Consider the following 16,542-nt stretch of genomic DNA (forward strand, 5'->3'; position numbering starts at 1 on the left):
AGCCCGATGCGGGACTCGATCCCGGGACTCCAGGATCATGACCTGAGCCGCAGGCAGTTGCTTAACCAACTGAGCCACCCAGGCGCCCCGGTTCTTTTTTTTTCTTTTAAAGATTTTATTTGTCAGCGTGCGTGCACACACAAACAGGGGGAGCGGCAGAGGGAGAAGCAGGCTCCCCGCTGGGCAAGGAGCCCGACCTGGGACTCGATCCCAGGACCCTGGGATCATGACCTGAGCCGAAGGCAGACGCTTCACCAACTGAGCCACCCAGGTGCCCCGACAGGGAACCCCTTGATGCAGCTCTTCTCGCAGGTGATCTCTGACCACTTGGCTCTGAGGCAGACAGGTGCTCCTAGGATGGAGAACGAGTTCCTTCAAAGAGAAACACTTGTGAGGGGTGGGAGGCTAAGTGGCAAAAGCACATAAAGCTGGACTGTCCAGAAGAGTGTCTGAAATCCTACTGATCACGTGCAATAGAACTTAAGCCCCTGCTCACCATCCAGAAGCTATGAAGCTTCAGATCCAGGCCCTTCCACCTACTAGCTGTAGGACTTTCGGCAAATTATTTACTATCCCTGCTCTCAGTTTTCTTATTTGTAAGATGGGATAACAGTACCTGTCTCCTCAAGGCTATTTTGAGGATTCGTGGAGTAAGAATAGGCCAGTGCCTGGCACGTCATAAGCACCTCTATGTGGCATTATTACCACTTCAGGCTGCACCTGTCCTGAAGCAGTGGGATTTCTGAGAGTTAGAAACCAGATTTATGTCTCAGCACCCAGCGGGAAGTTAACTCTGCAAACCAGTCCTCAGAAGGTTCCTGGTGGGGCTCCTCTGTGCCCCACGGCGGGGCGTGTAGGTTAAGACAGGCATCTTCCAGAAGGCCAGTGGAGGCCGGTGGAGCTTCTCAAACTGTATACAACCCCCCTAGCCCCGGGGATGGGTCTTGAGAAAAAGGGCAGATTTGGATTCAGCAGGACAGAGGTGTGGTCCCGCGCTGTGCGTTTCTAACGAGCTCCCAGCTGCTGCCACGTTGGCCCCTGGACCAGAGAGAAGGGCCGGAGCGTGCACCCAGACTCTGCTGGCTGGCATCGAGGTCCTCCGCCCTGCCATTTCTTCATCTGTGAAGCGGGGTTAAAAACGTCTTCCCCAGGTTATTGGGACAGTAACAGATTATGTATCAAGTACTTGGCCCAGTACCTGGCACAGTGAGGGCACAATGAAAGGAAGTTGTTTTAAAGAATGTAACAGTCCTTTGCCTAGCTCCTTGGTGGGGAGACTATTTTTACTAGATAGGCATTCCTGCTTTTTGAATTTTACATCCCGTGACTGACGAAGAACAGCTCAGTAAAAATTGTTAGCTCCAGTAAGGGCAGCTCAGCTTCCTGGCTAGGAGCCTGGGCCCCAAGCTCAGCCCCGCCACGAACTCACTGTTGCTCCGCTCGTTACTGACCCTCTGTGCCCAGGTACTTTCTCATCTGCACGGAAGGGGCGAGGAGACTCCCTCATAGAGCTGCTGGGGGAAATCAGTACCTGCCACACAGTGACTGCTACGCAGGGTCTGCCATCTCTTACCCGGCTCCTGTGGAAGTTGAGCTGCTCAACAGTCCTGAAGGTGATGGAGGTGACCACACAGGGGTTCTGCCCCCAGCCAAGTCTGCCCCCTTCAACCTGACTGTGCAGGGCCAACCTGCTGGCTATTCCAGGAAGGGGCCTCTCTGGGCAGTAATCCTATTAATGACTTTAGCCACAACTTCTGCTTTATTTTGGACACAGAGAGGTTGGTTATAAAGACCGATGGATCAGGCAAGGGAGCAGACAGGATTTCTCAGGAAGGAGACTTTAGGCAGGGGACTGACAATGTTACACATTCATTGAGGCAGATGTGGAGCCCATCCTTTTAGGAGAGGTAGAGAGGCCTTCCGGATACGTGAACTATGCTTAGCACGTATGTTAGTATATATATGTTCACTGTCTAGAAATCCTGTATGCTGTTTTAACAAACCACCCTGAACATAGGTAATAACCATTATTATTATCCTAATTCTGTGGGTTAGGAATTGGAAGGGCACAGGGGGCACAGCTTGTCTTTGCTGCACGGTATCTGGGCCTCAGCGAAATGACTTGAAAGCTCAGGGCCACTCAATGGCTGGGGTCACTCGGAGATGTCTGTCCTCTTCATTCATCTGGCGGTCGATGCTGGCTGCTGGCTGGGACCTCAGCTAGGGCTGAGAAAGGTACATGTGGCCTCACCATGTGGCCTTGGGCTGCCTCACGGCATGGCAGCCTTCGACTGGGCTAACTGCTTACCGGGGGCTCGGCTCCGCAGGTGAGTGTTCCAGCTAACAAAGCAGACACGGCCTTGCCTTTTAAGACCTAGCCATGGATGCCACACAGCATTAGCCACATCCTACCAGTTACAAGCAAGTCATAAGCACCCCAAATTCAACGGGTGGAGGATGAGACTGTACCTCTTGATGGCAGAGTGGCGAGGTTTTAGAGGGGCACGTGCATCAGGAGATACTGGCTCGATTTTTCCAGCCAGTATCTGTCACATATGCTTCCCTGGAAAAAGACAGTTTGTTAAATGGAGAAGTCAGGACCTCTGGCCCTAATTGGGAGTTTTCCTGAGGGACTCACACCATATAAACGGCACATACAGGAATATAGTAATAACTGTGCACCAGGCATTGTTTTAAGTGAACTCTTTTAATACGACACCCTCTGAAGCAGGTACCGTCCTTATCCCCAGTTTACAAACGAGGCACAAGGATGTGAAGGAACTTGTCCGAGGTCACACAGCCCGAAACATTGAGGCCGGAACCATGGCAACCTGGCGCCCGAACCCGTGCCCTCAACCACCGCGCCACCTTCCTGCTCCGAGTGCACAGCTCACTCCACCCGGCCACGGCCGCTCACCGTGCACCCACCACGTGCCAAGCTCACCCCTCCACCCGGCCACGGCCGCTCACCGTGCACCTACCACGTGCCAAGCTCACTCCACCCGGCCACGGCCCGCTCACCGTGCACCTACCACGTGCCAAGCGCTGTGCGGGCGACCACGCGTCAGCGTCAGCGGGAGAGCAGATGGAAAGTCCTGACCTCAGGCGCTCACCGAATCCACATGACAACCAAAGGAGATTGATTTTTTGGAATCAGCATTTTACGGGGCAATTTTAGAGGAAATAAAAGATGACTGTTATTGAATTAAGTATTCATGGAACCCTATTTAATGCAGCTGAAAAGGATCCAGGAAGCCCGCAGATGTCCCTGCCTTTCCTACGGCGAGGGCTCGGGCTCAGAAGCCAGGCTGCTCTGGGCTCCACCACCTCCTAGCACGTTAACCTCGGGCAAAGTTCTCTCACCTCTGTGACCCTGTTCCCTCACTCATCAAACGGGATCCTGGTACCTACCTGTGAGGGCTCCGAGGACCGCCCAGGAGCTGGCAAGCCCTGGGGAAGGGTTCGATCCCCGCCGTAGGGCCGGCCCTGTTGCACGACGTGGCACAAGGCTGACATCTAGTGGCCACTTATCGTGGCTGGTTCCTTACTGGGCAAAACCGCTCCATCCAAACAGACCCATTTTCTGTGATGTGACACCTCAGCCCTGGACCTTCCTCTATCAGACTCTGAAATGCGTGCATATTCCACAGACCACTAGAAGAACGTTCTTTTGCCCTGGGAAGCAATTTATACATATATATATATGAGGGGGAGGGGGAGAGAGAATCCCAGGCAGACTCCACACACAGCGCGGAGCCCAACTCGGGTCTCAATCTCATGATCCTGAGATCACGACCTGAGCCAAAATCAAGAGTCGGACACCTAACTGACTGAGCCACCCAGGCGTCCTGGGAAGCAGCTGCTTTAAAATGAGGTAACATGCAAGGTACAAAGCACAAAAACTGCCCAGGAGAAAACCATGACTATTTTTTGAGCACTTAGGTGCAATCTCGGCCTCACAACCACTGTCTATGTTGGTACTAGGGTCCCCACTTAATAAATGCAGAAACTGGGGCTTGGAGAGGTTCTGCGGCTTGCCCTGGGTCACAAAGCTTGTGATGGGGCTAGGCTCCGAACCTGAGGTCTGGGCCTAGGGCTGGAGCTCCCCACCTGCTCTCCGCCCATTCCACACCCCCCGGTCCCCTTCTTTCCTGCTGGAGACCGGAGAGTGGCAGCATGGGGAGCAGGGCGGCTATTGACGGGCAGAACTGGGCCTGCTAAGGCAGAGGCTGCAGATCAGGGACATCCCGTGAGAGGCCTGCCCTGCATGGCACTGGGGACCATCCCAGGAGCCTGGACACTGGGATTCTCTCAGGGAGCAATGGGGAGAAGAGGCGAGAAGCACATGTTATCTCGGATGCAATGGAAATTGATCAGAGGCCGATTCCTCCAAAAAGAGGTTCTCTGGGTCTCAGCCATTGGCACGCTTGCGGGGTTTGGGGCACTTCTATGGAAGAGGAAGATCAAGAGTGGCTTATGGGAAAGACACACATACTTGTTAAGAAATGCAGAATACAGGAATATATAAAGTGAAAATTTGAGTGTCTTTATCTGCCTTCTCCTCAGCTCACTGCTCAGAAGTTAACTGTATTTGTCATGTATCCTTCCAGCTTTCTATTCCTTTCAAATATCCCACTTCTCCATATAGATGCATATGCTCTTTTTTAAAAACAAAAATAAGGTTATTCGGTTCATACCGGTCTGCAAGTTTTCTTTCCCTTAATGTCCTCATTCTATAAACTGGCAGTTAAAATATGTTAGAGCTTCGTGTTTCTAAGAACCCTTTGTAGATTATTTTGAAGAACAAAATCTCCAGGTTAGGCATATAATCACCCCTATAACTTTGTATGTCACATCTCTGCCTCCTCAGCCTCCACCACTTAGGATTCAGCAGGGATGTGGACCTGCATGACGAGTCACAGGAAATCCTTGTGGGATTCTGCCCCGGCAATTTCTCCCCCCGCCCACCCCCCCATCCCTGACTTTTTCCACAGAGGTGGTAAGGGGGGAGGCTGCCTGTGTGTTCTCTCAATTGAGCACAAATAAATACACACCGAGCACCCTTCTTTTCTTCCTTAGTTTCATATTTGTCAGGAAAGGCTGATGATTTTCACGTGCCCTGGGAAGGGGTTCGAAATACCCCCAGGAACTCTCAATGCTCACCTCCATATGTAGTAAAAAATGAACACAACCTTAAGCCTTAAGGGTGAGGAGGTCCAAGGAGAGTGTTTTCTCCCTGATGACTGCAGCGAGACTTTAGAAAATATATAACCAAGTCAAAATCCTTTTAAAAAACTGGGGGCCCTGAGGCGCCAGGCTGGCTCCCTCAGGAGAGCATGGACTCTTGATTTCGGGGCAGGTCATGATCTCAGGCTCTGTGGTGGTTCCGAGTCTGCTTTCTCCCTCTCCCTCTGCCCATGCACACACACTCTCTCTCTCTTTAAAATATATAAATAAAGGGGCGCCTGGGTGGCTCAGTCCTTAAGCGTCTGCCTTCGGCTCAGGTCATGTTCCCAGGGTCCTGGGATCGAGCCCCGCATCGGGCTCCCTGCTCCACGGGAAGCCTGCTTCTGCCTCTCCCACTCCCCCTGCTTATGTTCCCTCTCTCGCTGTCTCCCTGTCAAATAAATAAATCTTTTTTAAAAAATAAAATATATAAATAAATAACATCTTTTTAAAAATGTAAAAAAAGTTGGGGGCCCTGGAGCGCCTGGCTGGCTCAGCTGGAAGAGCATGCATCTCTGGGTGCGTGAGTTCGAGCCCCATGTTGGGCAGAGCTGCTGAGTGACCGAGCCCGGGCTCTGTCACCTACTCACTGACTCTGCGCTGCTGATTGGGACAGTCATCCAGCATTTGCCTGCGGTCTGACGCCCTAACACTAGTTGGTGGCACAGTTACGGACACTGGGTGGATTTTGCAAGGCCTGCGGAGGTTGGAGCCACACGGAATTCACAGTGATCGGTGCCGCCCGACAACGCTGTGCCCGCACACACGCCTTCCTTCCGAGGGCTAAAGCCACAGGGCCGGGCCGGGGCTTGGGCCGCCGGGTCCCGCCCCCGGACGGCGAAGGACCGTTCCCGGAGCGGCCGCCAGAGGGCGCGCGCGGCGGCGTGGGGCTTCGCGCTTTGTCCCCCCGCGCGGCCCGTCGCCCGGAGCGGCGGCGCGAAATCCGACGGGTTCCTCCCGGCCGCCACCTCCCTCTGCCCTCGCGCGCCTGCCTGCGTTGGCCCTGCTGTGATGGAGGAGGAGGAGGAAGGGAGTGGGGAGGAGCAGCAGCGATTCTCCTACCGACAGGTACAGGAAAGTCGGGTCCCTGTCGGGCTGGGGGAGGACGGCGTGGAGCTTCCGGAGAGGGAATGGCCCCGAGGCCTCCGCCGGGCGCTCCTCGGGGCGCGTCCCCCGGGGCGGAGGGCGCGCTCCGGCCGCCTGCGCCTGCGCCAGCTGGGCTGCCGCGGGGGGTGCTGGGAGGCGGTCTCCAGGGTAACGCGGGTCGGCGTGGGACGGTGGGGGGCCCCTTTCTGGCTGCGGCAGCCGCGGTCTCCCTTCTCAGGGCTGTAGTGAGAATGGGGTGTGCGCCCGGGAAGGGGATCCAGGCACAGCACTTAGCGCGGGGCCGGCCTGCGAGCCCGATACCCGGCGGCTCCTTCCCGCGTGGGTCCCAGCCCCGGCTCCGCAGCCCCAGAGGCGCGCGGTCTACCCCAGCCCAGCTTCCCCGCACGCAGAGTCCGGGTAGTAAGAACCTCCGCCCAGGGCGGCTGCGGGCAGCATCGGCAGCAAGCACACGGGGCAGAGTCGTGAGAGCGAACCATAACGCCCTGAGGAGGTGAGAAGCAAGAACCAGGGCGGCCACCTCAGAGAGGGTGGACTGAAGAGCCGCAGTGAGCTCAGTGCCCGGGAGTGCCCTCCTGCCAGTGTTCCGTTTCAGAAGCTGTTAACCCACCGCCTGCCTTTCTTTTGGGAAGCGCAAGGTTTCAGGAAAAGTTGCAAGAATAGTGCACTCAACAGCCATATGCTCCTCGCCTGGATTCACCAGTTGTTAACACTTTGCTGTATTTACTCCTTTGCTCTTTTTTTCTTCATCATTTGAGATTTAATTGCAGGTACCTTGACACCTTCCTTTTAAGTTTTAGTACTTTCGTATGCCTCTCCCAACAAGGGTATTTTCGTACATAATAATTTCAAGTATCACACTCAGGAAGTTTAATATTGGTAAAACCCTATTATCTGACGTTCAGTCCATACGCACATTCCCAAAGCTGTTTCTTCTTCTGGTCTTTTTTCTTTCATCCAGGATCCAGTCAAGGGGCATAACTTGCATTTAGTAATCCTGTCTCTGATCTTTCCTGGAACAGTTCTGCACCCTCTGTTTTTCCTGACATTGATGGTTTTGAAGAGTCCACAGATGGCAAAGGTGTGGTGGGAGATAAACCCTGAGAGCCAAGGCTGTTCTTTTCCTTTTTGCATTCTCAGCCCCTAGTGCAGAGCCTGGCTCCCAGTGGACAGTCCATACTTACTGAAGAAATGAGTAAGGCTGCAAAGGTGGGCTGAGAAATTGGTGAGCAGGTTGAGGATCCCGCCACCCATTCATCCAGCTGTTCTTGGCGCTGAGTGGACAGTAGTGAACAAAACTGACAGGGTCCTGCCCTTGAAGAATTTGGATCTAGGGATTGAGGCTCGAAGTGCAGTGTTGTCTGCAACATTATAGAAGGCACACGCACTTGGCCCCGTCCAGGAGGCGTGCAGAGGAGGAGGGATAAAAAACTTCTGGAATGTTCAGAAGGCTCCCTGTCCTGTTCCTCTAATGACACCCCCATGCGTACCTAAAAAAGATGACCCAGGGGGCTCTTTATCCCTCGCAGGGTGATGGTCCCTTTGTCTCCTCCTACCATAGGCCTCAACTTACCTAGTTGTTTGACATCTGAAACTAAGAAAGGTCGTTGCCCTTGCTTATCTGCCCGGCCTCTACCCTGGGGTCCTGGACCTGTGTTTCTGCAGTTCCTCCTCATTCTGTTTCAGCTGTGAACACTTGCTGTTTGGGGTTCAGCTGTCCCCCTGTCCAATTCAGTTCTGTCTCCAGCATAGAGAAGGAGCACACCCAGGGGCGCAATAAGTTTGTTGACAGGAGACTGAGATTTTAGCTTGGCTTTGTTTTGCTTCTTTGCTCCTCTGCATGGGAAAGCTATGTTCTTCAGTATCTAAAAGGGTTGCTAAGGAACAGTGAGGGTCCTGGTGAGGTGGGCTAGCAAGCCAACAAATCAAAGGAGGGTCAGACGTGTCCTCACGTCTCTGTGTCCTCACAGACCTTTCCCAGCATGGTCCTGAGCGTTTGTCCTTTGTAACATGCAGGCCTGGGGCTGGCAGAGACTTGCTGCGGAGGGATGGGATCCTTTTGCATTTCACTAGAGTAACCCCTGTCTGGTTTTTCATTGTTCCCTAAGCACCTAGCATATGCCTTTACTCAGTAGGAACGGGTACACATTTGTGGAATATCTGAGTAAAGTCATGCAGATACCTTGCAAGTGCAAGTCTGACTTTTCTCCCCGCTGACCTGCCATTGTAATTCCTTATCTTTACTTGACCTAAATCATAACCATTAACAAGGAAGTAATGTTTCTCCAAGTCACACTCCAGAGGGCCTCATTAATTTATTAGTATACATGAAAAGTCTTCAGCCATTATGGAAAGTGCTGAAGGAATTAGACTGAGCAGACCCCTCTCCTTGGTCTTAATTTTTGAAGGTGTGGAAAGCTCTTATTTGCAACCTCACCCATGAAGTATTTTGACTTTTTGCTGCAGAGGCTGAAAGCGGCTGTCCACTACACTGTTGGTTGTCTGTGTGAGGAAGTTGCATCGGACAGAGGGATGCCATTCAGCAAACAAACCATTGCAGCGATCTCGGAGCTGACCTTCCGGCAGTGTGGTACGAAGCCAGGGCCTTCCTCCCTGTGGATAGAAATCCCCCAAGTTGCTTTTGTCTGGGAGAAATGTGTGGCCGGGTGCTGTGGCTCGTCTTACCAACAGACGGAGAACATTACCATCGGGTGCTATTCACGAAACATTTCTTTTCTTGGCTATAAGATTCAGGTGTTTTATGGAAACATCTATTTCTAGTACCTCATGAACCTCTTTATTTTATTCTGTTTTAAACTGCCTGGAACATTAGGCATTACATTTTTATCTCATTGCTTTATAACGTTTTTATATCGCCCATGCCGTGGTTTATATGACAGCTGAGCTTGGACATTGGTATCTGCTTGACGTCCGAGGAAATTAATGTCCTCTCAAGCCCTAACTTGGGGCAAAATTTAACGTTTAGAGTTAGTTTCATGGAAGAAGAAGTGTGGCCACAATTACCACAATTATGACAAGGAGGTCATAACAAATAAATCACACAGCCTAGGCTAAAGGCTCACAAAACAAACAAAAAAACCAAAAGCAGCTAAAGGCTCCTGTCCAGGGATGGGGTGGCCCGAAGCGCACCCACCCAGCATGGAAAGGGCTTCTTGTATTCATCACTGTATTGTGGGAACTGAGGTTGCACTTCCCCTCCTTCTGAAATAAGATTGACATGAGGATAGCTAAAGCATGTCTTTTTCTCTTTCAGAAACTTTTGCCAAAGACCTTGAAATGTTTGCAAGGTGGGTAAAGAGCTTGCGTATCTGATGCTGTGTGTGTTGACATCCTATTCATACTCTCCATCTGGTGGTGTATTTCAGGAGAGCTTTAGTCTTTTTTTTGGGTGTGTGTGGATTTATTGGAGGCTTCTCTCTCATCATGGTTCTGCAAGAATAGAACATCTGCTTTAATCACGTCCATTCAGACTTGATTTGGCTTTTTTTTTTTTTTTTTTTAATATCTTCTGAGTACTTCTTGTCAAAGAAGCAGAGTTGTTCAGTTCCTGGTTAAAAAGGTATGAAGAACAGCTCGAGGGCTGTGAACATGCAGGGCGTGTGTGTTCCGCAGGGCGGTGTGGGGCGCACCCTCACTGGGTGCCCGGCGGTGACTGCGGGTGGGTGTCGGGGCAGTGACAGCGCCCAGGGCCCAGCGCCCACCGGCACTCAGCCTCAGGTCCACAGCGTCTGTCACCCGAGAGACACACACTCCTTCAAAAGTGGGTGACTTGCTTTCAGCGGGGAAGCTTGAGCTTTTACAGGTGATTTATGCTCATCTCTTCAATTAGTACCTCAGGTAATTGAAAACAATCGCAACGAATTGCTTTTATGAAGCAGTTTGATGACTGAGGCCGGAAAGGGCTAAAGCTTTCCAATTTGCTCGCACTGCTGATTCGGTGCCAGTCTCTCCCACACCCCGAGCTTTTCACCTTGCTCCTTTTAGCTCTCTGTTGCTCGGGTGAGTATTTTGAATGAATTAAAGCAGTAGGTTCTCAAAGGGCAGACTCTAAATCTTTCACATCCCTGTGTATGTGAATTCCTAAAAACTGCTTAGCATCGCCAGCTTGGCCAAAAGGGATAAGATAATACTATGGGATACTAATAGCTCCTGTGGCTTATTCGTTGTTAATTCAGGTGGGGTCTCCTTACATGGCACCCACTATCTCCCCCGAAGCCTGCGTCTCTTGCGAAATACATTTATCACCCCTCTTGCCACGTCTTTCCTTCTTTCGGAAAATACAACTTCTTTTTATTACAAAGGGCGGCACAAAATGTAAATATGTAAGCACATGATTATTTGATTTGAACATAAAGTTTATCAACATTGAGCCAGGTTTCTCCATCTCAGCACTGTTGGCGTTTTGGACCGGCTCATTCTGGGTTGTGGTGGGGACCGTCTTGCGCATTGTAGGGCGTTTCTGGGCCTCTCTGGCCTCTGCCTGGTTAGATGCCAGCAGTAAGCCCCCAGTCATGACTTTTCCTGCCATTTCTGTGTTAGCTGTGGGAAAAGACAACGAACGTTTTTAGATGCCTCTGTAAAAATACTGGGAATAAGAATGAAATTGGAGATATTTAGCATTGTAATACATTGCGCTTTCAGGTACTCTGTTTTATGATTACGTTAAGAGGTTGATTTTCTTTTCTTTTTCTTTTTTCTTTTTTAAAGATTTTTATTTATTTGATAGAGAGAGACACAGCGAGAGGGAACACAAGCAGGGGGAGTGGGAGAGGGAGAAGCAGGCTTCCCGCCGAGCAGGGAGCCCGATGCGGGGCTCGATCCCAGGACCTTGGGATCATGACCTGAGCCGAAGGCAGATGCTTAATGACTGAGTCACCGAGGCGCCCTGAGGTTGATTTTCTTTTGCTGGGTACTTGGTGGGTGGGGGGAGAGTCGTGTGTCACTTAGAGTGTAAGTGCCCGGGGAAGGGTCTGTGTAAAGGCTGTCTCACTGCTGTTGTCTAAGTGAGAGAGGCAGAGGCTTACTGATGAAGCAATGTCTCCCCTTTCTCGTGTCCAGGGGTGTCCTCCAGTGCTCTTCACGCCCCACCCCCACCCCGCCGTGAACCCTGAGCCAGCGCAAGTACGGATTTTCTTTGGAGACTCATCCTTTGTCTAATTTCACACTGATCTTCAAAATACTTCAGTTTGCTGTCATATAAAAAAAAAAATCCTGTTTTAAAGTTTATCTCGGGGTGGGGGTGAGGGGGCTCCTGGGTGGCTCAGTCAGTTAAGCATCTGCCTTCGGCTCAGGTCCTGATCCTGGGGTCCTGGGATGGAACGCCACATCGTGCTCCCTTCTCAGCAGAGGGAGTCTGCTTCTCCCTCTCCCTCTGCCCCTCCTCCCTGCTCATGCTCGCTCTCTCTTTCTCTCTCAAATAAATAAATAAAATCTTAAAAAAAAAAAAAGCTTATCACGGAATAAAATTGATATTCCCAGAAGGTCAGCTTTGTTTATCCTGTGGCTTTGTGTTTTCCCCGAGGCCACCGTCTTCTAGAACTGTGAGTCCTACAAGGAGTCTGAAGGACTGTTTCAGGCCAGCTGTATATTAAATGGTCTTTGTCAGCTGGCTGGGAACCTAACCGGTATTTGTAACATTGTTTCTATGAGAAAATGGGTTTAAATTTGAAATAATTCACCTGTAAACTTTGGAAAATCATCTCCCAATTTAAGTTGCAAATTTCCTTTACTTAGCTTTGAAATCTCTAGTCACCTGATACCGTTAACATGTTAAAGATGTCACATTTTGAAGAAGATAGATAATAGACAGTGAATGGGTTCTAGGAACATTTTGGGAATCGTCTTTAAAACCTGTGTTGCTAAACGTGTTAAATGAAAACTGCTTTGTAATTTTCCCTTGGGTAATTTTCTGGAGTCAGAAGTTGGGGCGACTGCCTTTGGCTCAGTTCATGGTCCCAGGGTCCTGGGATTGAGCCCTGCATCGGGCTCCCTGCTCGGCGGGAAGCCTGCTTCTCCCTCTCCCACTCCCCCTGCTTGTGTTCCCTCTCTCGCTGTCTCTATGTCAAATAAATAAATAAATAAATAATCTAATGCAAAAAAAAAAGGTTTGATTCAGGAGAGTCTCTGATGTGCGGCGGCCGGCGTCAGATATGCCCGCCCCTCCGTTTAGGGAAGGGGCATTAAAACGTGGTGCAGAGGTAGCACATACCAAGCTGAGCAGTGGCGAGGCTTGGCTTTGCTGTTTCCGGAACACTTCCTCGTGAACAGATCGACTAACCTTACTCTGTAAACAGCTCACTATGCTGCTTCCTTCTGCTTGTTCTTTTGTGGCACTTTGCGAAGAATGTGAAAACCGGCCGAGTGGCCCGATCGTGTGGCTGAGGGCCACGCTGTGTGCGTGGTGCCAAACTGCCTCCCCCCCGGTACACCTGTGGCCGGGCTGCCTACCTTGTGACTGCACCAATGTCCCCTTTTGACTGTCCCCTTTCTCTCCCGGTCCTTGCGGATGGCCGATTAGAAGTCGCCTCCTGAAATGGATACTGTCAGCGCAGGCAGATGCTGTCATTCGTGAGGAGATGACACACGCCATCTGCACATTTAGTGGGAGGTGAAGGTTTAATTTGGCCAAATTATGGAGTGTAATTTCTGTGTGATTTTCTTGTTAATGGAACAGATATCCGGTGAGGACTGTGTGTTGGCCACTCTACTTGTTATTAAGGATACAAAGATGCCTACTTATGCCTGTGCGTAAGGTTTCTACTTATTTTTGGAGGAGGTGAGAAATGGCAAGAAATGGTGTAATTAGAGCAATAAATTACTGACTATAGCTTATTATCTGAAATTACCTTTTAAAGCAAAGATAAGAGGATTGGAATGAGAATTTGAGTCCCAAGTTGTGAGCAAGACACAGACTCCAGTTTAAAAGATGTTCTTTGTTCTAGCTCGGCTGTGCTGAGGGAGTACATTACCTCCTTGTTGGGAAGTGGGGCGTAGGGGGACATCTGCCTGAGCTGCTTCCTGTAATGTAGCCCTTGGGATCTTGGGATCTTTGTTTTTCTACTTCACATCTGTTTAAGCAGAGGCGATCTTCGTGCTGTTTGATATTGTGCTGTTTTCTCTTTTCACTAAAGGTGTGTGCACACATGCTGCGTGCGCTTTCTGTGGTGTTTGCCGTGACCACTGTGCCCAAGCAAGTCCCCGCTCAGGCACCCGTGGCCTCGGGCGGAGGTGGACAGATGGGCTGCTGCTTTCCTTGGTCTCTTTATTTAATTAGTATCTTGGTGAAGTCACTTCATTCATTTTTATGTCATTGCTGCTTAATGAATTTAATCTAAAAAGATGGGCTACTTAGAGAGCCTTGCTAGTTTGGAGTCTGACCATGAACTTTTGGGTTTCATCAAAACTTGAAGTGATACTAAACATTTTGGTGAATTGTTCCTTCCCTTTCTACAGACACGCGAAAAGAAGCACAATTAACACCGAAGATGTGAAGCTCTTAGCCAGGAGGAGTAATTCACTGGTGAGAGATGAATTTCTTTCCTCACTCCCTTTCCCATCAGAATACATTATTCCCAATTAATCACTTGCAGCCATGAAGCGATTCCCCAGGGCACCTTGCATTAAAAACGAGAGACGGTTGAACCATTCAGACCTGCCCACAATTTATAGTCTCTCTTTCATCATGATGGATCTCGCTAAGCCAATTTGAAATTTTCTAATCAGCACTCTCTGGATTTCATAATTTGCCTTTTCCGTAACATCTCAAAACTTCGGTCCTGTGTTCCATTTACAGCGTGCTGTCAGAGACAGGCCACGGGCTAGCGTGTGGGGAGACTTGTGTTTCGGTGTGCACAGCTCTGCTCTGGTGGACCAGGGATGGAGGGAGTGTCTGCATGGGTGGGATGGGCAGAGAAGCAAGCATGTTTTCTATCTTTCCAAAGAAATCTAGACGTCATCTTGACCAGCCCTCATTTTACAGGTGATGCTGTGATCATCCCTGGCTAGTGGCTGGGACCAAGGGCAGACCCAGGGCGTCTGAGGTTTTCTGACCTTGTCTAATCCTAGCAGTGAGAACACTTTTCGTTCCCCGTCATGTGAGCTCCACCAGGGTGGACCTTTGTCTCTTCTCTGTTCCATCTGCTGTGCCTAGAATAGGGCCTGGCATACAGCAGGTGCTCAATAAGTAGTTGCTAAATGAATTTGTATAGCAGTTGACAGTTTACAGGGGGCTTTTATAGTTATTATTTTACATATGTTATTTAAAACCTCACAGCCACCCTCTGAGGGTTTTTCATAACCCCATTTATTAGCCCGATTTTACAGGGGAGGCCCCTGGAGTTCAGGAACCTCGCAGAGCTGAACATGGAGCTCTTGGATGGATCGCTGAACCCAAACCATCGAGCCCGGAATCTGGCGCCGCTTCCGCTGGGCTCCCCCCCCCCCGCCCCGCCCCGCTCTTCTGATATCCTCTCTCCAAAGTTGAAGTCAAGGCTAAGGATGTGATTCCTAAGGAAAACAGCTAAGGTGGCTGGCGGTGCTGTGCATCCGTGGGAAGACACTTCCCTCTCTCCATCCGTTCTGTGCAGGTCATGGCTGGCAGCTGGCCGGCTTCGGTGAGCCCTTTCTTCCTTTGGCAAAGGAACGGGCAGTGCCAGTCATCTTAGAATGTTAGCTGGGAAGTTCTCTGTTTATTGCACATTTGTTTACTTCCAAATACTGTTTTTATTTGGGGCTCTCAATTTTTTTTCATGACAGAGTTGCGGCTGAATTTATGCGTTCGATACAATGCTGCCCGACGGCAGGGACCTGCATTATTTACCCTGTATTCCTGGGACCTGGTGCATAGTAGCTGCTCCGTGACGTCAGTTGGATACATTTAGGGGGGTGTTGATTGTACTGCTGCTTGGTAGAGTATCTTTTGGCCTGGCGTGCCTTCTGCACGCTCCACATTTTAACTCTTGACTACTCAAGGAGCTCCTGCCTGTTGGGTAGGAGTGTGGGCAGCATTCGGTTGATTTCTGGAGTTGATTGCTTTTTCCAGGAAAAATTGGAAGTTCTGTTTCACTCTGAGGAATGTAACCCAGGCTTTTCCACACAAATTCTTAGTGCGGGAGTGGTTAGGAGGGGTAGATTCTCCTCTGCTCCCCCAGGTTTATAGAGTGGCTTCACAACCAGATAAAATTGTAATTCTTTAATTTTTTTTTTTTTTTGGTAGCTAAAATACATCACAGAGAAAACCGAAGAGCTCGCTCAGTTTAACACAGAACAAAAAGCAAAGAAGAAGAAGAAGCTAGAGGATGACAACACAAAATCAGTGGTGCCGGCAGAGGCTGCAGCTGCCGAAAAGGACGGTTCTTGACTCTGTCGCCACTGGCTAACTCTGTCCCTTCAGCAGGGGGGCGGCGGGGGGCAGGAGCTGCCACAAAGGGATTTTCGAAGGGATCAGTCGAGATTAAAATAAAAAGGCTAAGAGGCTTGCTGGGCTGTGTTCTGTGGTCATTGGCTGCAAAAGCTAGTGTTGGAGCCTGAGACGCCCAAGGAAAACACACCGAGTCTCCTCCACGCTAACAGGAGTCCGAGGGGCCGAGACTGGAAATGGTGTCTATTGCCATTCATAAGGTTGTGTCAGCAATGGGATGTGACTGACTTTTTCGAACAAACATCTTAGTTATCTCTTTCTTCTTCTACATGAGTCTTCCGGCTGACAGTCCCGGAGAGACGAGTAGAGCTGTTTATTTAGTTCTGTCGATCACCGGTGTGGTTTTTAAGCCTGTGTCGCGTGTGACCACAAGGTAAATGTGATGCTCACAGGTGCGCGTTTGGAAAGTGTCCATTTTACTTTTTAAAGGTGATTTTCTCCAGAAACACAGTTTATATAACTTTTCTCCAGCTATTTTGTAATTTAACTCTGGTTCTGCGGGATGGAGGTTTTGCTTGAGAGGAAACCTGCTCTCTTCCCAAAACGCTTCCCTTTGTGGTGCTCTGGTTCGGTCTGTGAGGGCCGGAGCTTCCAGTCCTGCTGTCTTCTCTGCATGCTCAAACTGAGCATGCCTTTCCCTGCTGGGCCAGGAGGGATAAGGAACGGGACTGCATTTGGGAGCCCTCTCTTTGTGCCAGGCTGCCCCGGGGCTCCATATAGGACCTCAGTGCATCCTCACAGCCTTATGGGGCGGATGTGATTCTACCCGTTGT

The 16,542-nt window shown here is 50.3% G+C and overlaps 1 protein-coding gene across 1 annotated transcript; it reads left to right on the forward strand.

Annotated features, from left to right (window-relative positions):
- Positions 1 to 6,149: 6,149 nt before the first annotated feature.
- Positions 6,150 to 15,825, forward strand: CENPS (centromere protein S). Its single transcript, XM_021684032.1, has 5 exons — positions 6,150 to 6,294; positions 8,797 to 8,920; positions 9,605 to 9,638; positions 13,804 to 13,870; positions 15,566 to 15,825. The coding sequence occupies exons 1-5, from the start codon at positions 6,238 to 6,240 to the stop codon at positions 15,707 to 15,709; spliced, it is 426 nt and encodes a 141-aa protein (XP_021539707.1). The 5' UTR covers positions 6,150 to 6,237; the 3' UTR covers positions 15,710 to 15,825.
- The last annotated feature ends 717 nt before the right edge of the window (positions 15,826 to 16,542 follow it).

The sequence above is a fragment of the Neomonachus schauinslandi genome, chromosome 4, assembly GCF_002201575.2.
Source record: "Neomonachus schauinslandi chromosome 4, ASM220157v2, whole genome shotgun sequence".
In the NCBI taxonomy this organism is placed as follows: Eukaryota; Metazoa; Chordata; class Mammalia; order Carnivora; family Phocidae; genus Neomonachus; species Neomonachus schauinslandi.

Bases quoted from the DNA above. Each gene is read 5' to 3' on its own strand.
- CENPS (XM_021684032.1), top strand. From the start codon at position 6,238: ATGGAGGAGGAGGAGGAAGGGAGTGGGGAGGAGCAGCAGCGATTCTCC. The intron at 9,639-13,803 runs GTGGGTAAAGAG...CCCTTTCTACAG, and splicing joins GACCTTGAAATGTTTGCAAG to ACACGCGAAAAGAAGCACAA. The intron at 13,871-15,565 runs GTGAGAGATGAA...TTTTTTTGGTAG, and splicing joins CCAGGAGGAGTAATTCACTG to CTAAAATACATCACAGAGAA.